Consider the following 5,165-nt stretch of genomic DNA (forward strand, 5'->3'; position numbering starts at 1 on the left):
AAGGCGATAAACTAATCGAAAGTGATCCATATTTGAACGGATGAAGCACAAAGGTATGAAACTATTCTTTCGATGAATAATTTTACCAATATTGTGTTGCTAATCAATCATGTTTGCCTATTTATATGTAGAGAGTGCTGCCGTACCTTATCCCCACAGTCCGTGAAATGAAGCAGCACTATATGAAAAAGTTTAAGGCATTCACGGACAAACCGGAGGACGCATTCATCGATGGCTTGAAGACCCATCTAGAGGGTGTAACTGTCATCACCTCATCAGAGGATGTGAGGATGGGGATGATGACCAGGATTTGGGTAAAAATGTTGTTTCAAGGCATGCCACTCGAGGTGGGAGGACGAGTAAGTCGAGAGCATCGGGAAAGACACTAATGATTGAAAATCTGGAAGAACACATGTTTAGGCTGGAGGATTCGATCAAGGACATCACTGATTTTATAAAAGATGAGAGGCTGAGGAGAGCAGAAAAGGAGAAGCAAAAGAAGTGAGATGAAGCTGAAGGTAATATCTGCTCTATATATTATAGAAGTTGCATATTTATATAATCCCTTTTACTTATAATAATAGAATCTATACCATTCCTCATCAATCGATAGCTTAGTTTATTATAAACGGTAAATACTTGAAAATGCAGCTGTATAGGTGCAAAGTCGGCATTCAGCAGCGAGGGTTGTCCACGATGACAGTGGCATTAAAGAAGCGCTCCTTGAGATAACAGCTTTGGAACAGGCCTTCATCAATGCTTATGAGGTGATGATCCCTGAGGTTGCAGTTGTTGTAGAGAAGGAAAATCTCGATGAAGGGGATGAAGAGAAAGAAGAAAAAAAATAAAGAAGCTGTTTGTGAAGAAGAAAACAAAGCTGATGGTCAATACATGACTAATAATATAGTCTGATATAGATAAAAATATTTATCTATATATAATATACTCATCATAAAAGGTCTATTTTCAAAGGATGTGAAATTAAAAAAAGAGAGAAATAAAATAAAATAAAATAAATAAACATCATTCACGTAATGTAAAGTGACTAAATATCATAATATGAGATTATAAAACAATTGGACACTCAATCAAATGGGTATAAGGGAGGAAAATGGTAGTAACAACCAATTACCTTGAACAAGCATCCCTGTTGGGAAGGACTTCTTGTTCTCATACACGACTTGTCCATTGAACACTCATAAGTGACAACCACCACTCCTCCTTATGGTCATCACACAAGTCTAATCTCTTGTCATGATAAGTAGTCGTTCTTTAGTGCTTGGATGATTAATATTTATTTTATTTTATTTTATTTTATTTTATTTCTTATTTTTTGTGATATTTTAATGATCTACGACTACGCTGTGTCTTACATAACACTTGATCACGTCAAAAAGTGATTGAGAGTCAATTGATACATCAAAATTTCTTTACAATGTTTTAATGGTGTTAATTGACATACTCTAATTTTATTTTATTTTATTTCTATTTTTTTTCTAATTATTTCAAGCTGTCCATATATTCAACAAGTTGATCATAGACAGTCTAAAAGGTCTATAATTAGCTATAGTCTGAATCGATAATAATCAAATATACAGGATAATCAACACTGACATCAATATATAATTCAGACGTCACCCAGTCGATTAATATTTATTTTATTTTATTTTATTTTTCTCCTTTTTGTGTCATCTCAATGATCTACGACTATACCGTGTCTTAGATAACACTTGATCACGTCCAAAAGTGATTGGGAGTCACAATTGATGCATCAACACTGATTTACAATATTTTAATGATGTTAATTGCCATACTCTAATTTTATTTTATTTAATTTCTCCTTTTTTGCCATTATTTTAAGCTGTCAATATATTCAGTGAGTTGATCATAGACTATATGCGTGATCTATAATAGACTTTGTTATAACTCGATAATCGTTCAATATACAGGATCATCAACACTGATTTCAGTATATAATTCATACTTGAAACAGTTAATTATAGAATTTGTATTTACCGTAGTCGATTATTTATTCCTATTGTACTCTGAGTTTAAATAAAGTTTGCAAATCTTAAAACAGGGACTACCGAAGAAGCACCAACAAATCACTATAGATAAATAGAACATCATGAAGACAGAAACTTGAAACTTGTTTATAGATATATAAATGTTCATTGCATCCATATTTATAATTTTTGGGGAAAAAATCCCAAACAAAAAGGCAAAAACGAAGTTTTCATTTACATAATCCTACCATGAAAGCTTTATTTGGCAATGAACTATAAAACAAACAAAATTAAAGCAGACTAAACTAGGGGGATGAAGGGGGGGGGGTGATGAGTTCACAAGGGTCCAGGTTGAGCCTCTCGGCTATGGCCCAAAGAAAATGAGCCATCCGGTGAAGCTCTCTATCCATCCATCGTTGATCAGCAGCAAGACCCTGGAAAAGAAATCCAGGTCACTCCAAATTCTTAGCAACTCTATGTTGTTGATGGTTGTCATTCTGTGCAATGGCCGTAGTGGATGCGTCTACCTAGCCTTCTTATTCTCCCTAAGTATTTTTCTTTTGAAATTGTGTTAAAAATTGACAAGGTTCTCTTTAAATAGACCAGATCATGAGAAAATTAACCAATAGAAGACGTACACGTATTGATAGAAAGGGAGAAGGCATGTGAGAATAAGAAACAAAAAGTAGCGACGGTTGTGGCAGTCGAGGCATTTAAAATCGTGTCGTTTTGCAAAGTGTAATCATTACATTGAAAGGTTCAGTGTACAAGGTATAGGGTTTCTTTAATAGACTACACTACAGATCGATGATAGACTATATATTTTAAACTATACCCCCTAGATAACGCATCGATGTATTATATATTTTGAGTCCAATCGATGTGTAATGTGTATAGTCGATTTTAAAACTTGGAAAGGCAGTTTTCAAATTGGCACCCTTTCCAATGCATCACAATTATTTTGAATTCAACATTGTATGAAGAAAAGAGTTTGTTCAATAAACAACTAGGTAGGTTTATTATACACTACGTATTGAACATTTACTTACTAGACCAAACACTGATATATTATATATTATGAGGCTGGTCAATTATTTCAGTCTAGAATCTATTTAGTACGTGGTTTTCAAAACAGAATACACATTGCATACTGTCCAGTGCATTTGAACAAACATAAAACATAAAATACAATGCCAATCATATTATCCTACGTTAAGGCTGCATGTTGTTCTCTTATGTCCCGGCTTTTTGCACTTGGAGCACTTGTTTCTTTTCTTGTACCTTGAAGGCTCCAACACACCCTTAACGCATTTCACCTTCCTCCTTCCGAGCTTGGGATCGAAATCAGGTGGAAGAACTTACATTCCAATATACTCTCGTGCCACACTCCGCTTCGAATCCAATGGTGCTGCACAAATAGGTTCCAAGTATGCAAAAAGGTATGACTCTTTTGAATATATTTTCAAAGAGTAGTTGTAAATGCTAGTGCCGTATTCATCCCCGTGCTTCAAGCGTAATGCTGCCATTGCATGAGCGCATGACAATTTTACCAAGTCGTACTTTCTGTAAGAACATGACCGTCTCAAAAGATTAACTTTGGCAAAACAACCGTAACCAAGCACGGTGAATTCGTTGGTGCTTCCGTTTATGTTGTTCACATATAATTTGTCCACCTCGGTCATGTTTTCCCTCAAGATCGCCTCGGCTACGAGAACGAATGTGGTCTTTGAATTATCCACCTCCCATACCTCTTCCTAAATATTTCTCCAAACCTATGTGCAATTGAATTAAAAATGGCCTCCACTGGATACTCTCTTTCGTCACGCAATATTGAGTTGAGCGACTCAGCGATGTTTGAGGTCAAAACATTGAATCGATTACCAAGAAAGTGAGTCCGACTCCACTTTTCAAATCCAACTTCATGCTCGAGGCAAGTTGCTGTACCGGGGCATCTTTCTTTAAGAGCGTTGAAGTAGTCATTAAATTCTTCCAACGTGTACGCCTTGGACACATGGTAGTACAAATAGAGAGAATCGGAACAATGGTGATTTGTTCAGAGATTTTCATTGAGATGCCTTATAGAAACACCATGATGCGCAAGCGAATAATGCCTTGTGAGGCCATTGTCTATGCTTACGTGTCTGTCTGAGATAACGTACAACTCTGGTTCGTCGACGACAAAGGCCTTAAGCTTCTCGAAGAAGAAGCCCCACGACGCATTGTTCTCCTTATCCACCACACAATATGCTAAGGGATAGATATGATTCTGCGTATCTTGAGCGACAGCAGACAGCAGCACACCCTCGTACTTGCCGGACAAATATGTGCGATCAACGGCAACAACCTTTCTCATGTGTGCATATCCACGTATAGAAGCCCCAAATGCCATAAAGGAGTAAATAAACCTTCCAGACTCTTCATCGACCATAAGGGAATTAATAGACCCAAGGTTGAGGCTGTTGAAAATATATGAAAATACAGGAAGCACTGCATATCAGCTCTCGGGCATACCTCAAACTATATTCTTTGTAATGACGCCTGCCATCCAACACTTCCAATAGCCCGGCCTGCAATGTAGCTCCCTAAATACGATTCTCTCATTCTCTTTCGGGCTTGGACCTTTGTTGTCGACGAAAAAGTTCAAAATAAGTGAGGCAATGACCTCCACAGTGATATTTTTGTACTTTTTCGTGACATGATCCACGCCGAAAGTATTCTCTCCCACGTACTTGTGGACATGAAACCAACCCGATTCTCCTATAGCACATGTGCGCACCATCCATTGGCAAGTAGGATCTATGCACCTCACCCTCAAGTATTTCTTACAACTCTTCACCATTGTATAATTGAACGACATTTTCACCGACGCCTGCTTCAACAAAAGATTCAACATTTTTTTATCCTTGAATGTTTGTCCTACAAAAAGATTGGTGCCGTCCAAGAAAGAGTGGCTTCTTTGTGGTTAGAGCGTCCCGTCCTCACTTACTCTATACTCCTCTTCTGCATAATCTTTACTATTATCTCATTCATCACCACCAATGCTATCGTATTTTGTTGAAGTATCATCCATAGTTGGGGGTGGGGGTGGGGGTGATGGTAGGGGTGGGGCTGATGTGGAAGCTTTTTTCCGGGACCTTTCAACAACTTTAACTCGCAATA

The 5,165-nt window shown here is 37.4% G+C and overlaps 1 protein-coding gene across 1 annotated transcript; it reads right to left on the reverse strand.

Annotated features, from left to right (window-relative positions):
- Positions 1 to 4,059: 4,059 nt before the first annotated feature.
- Positions 4,060 to 4,899, reverse strand: LOC124888844. Its single transcript, XM_047400137.1, has 2 exons — positions 4,559 to 4,899; positions 4,060 to 4,462 (listed from the first exon to the last, which is right to left on the reverse strand). Exons 1-2 carry the CDS (start codon positions 4,897 to 4,899, stop codon positions 4,060 to 4,062), a joined length of 744 nt encoding a protein of 247 aa, XP_047256093.1.
- Positions 4,900 to 5,165: the final 266 nt, after the last annotated feature.

The sequence above is a fragment of the Capsicum annuum genome, chromosome 11 (assembly GCF_002878395.1).
Source record: "Capsicum annuum cultivar UCD-10X-F1 chromosome 11, UCD10Xv1.1, whole genome shotgun sequence".
NCBI classification, from domain to species: Eukaryota; Viridiplantae; Streptophyta; class Magnoliopsida; order Solanales; family Solanaceae; genus Capsicum; species Capsicum annuum.

What these genes read in the sequence shown, in the direction of transcription:
- LOC124888844 (XM_047400137.1), bottom strand. Translation starts at nt 4,899, where the DNA reads ATGTTGAATCTTTTGTTGAAGCAGGCGTCGGTGAAAATGTCGTTCAAT. An exon ending in TGCAGGCCGGGCTATTGGAA is followed by an intron (nt 4,463 to 4,558) that starts GTGTTGGATGGC and finishes TATTTTCAACAG; the next exon opens with CCTCAACCTTGGGTCTATTA.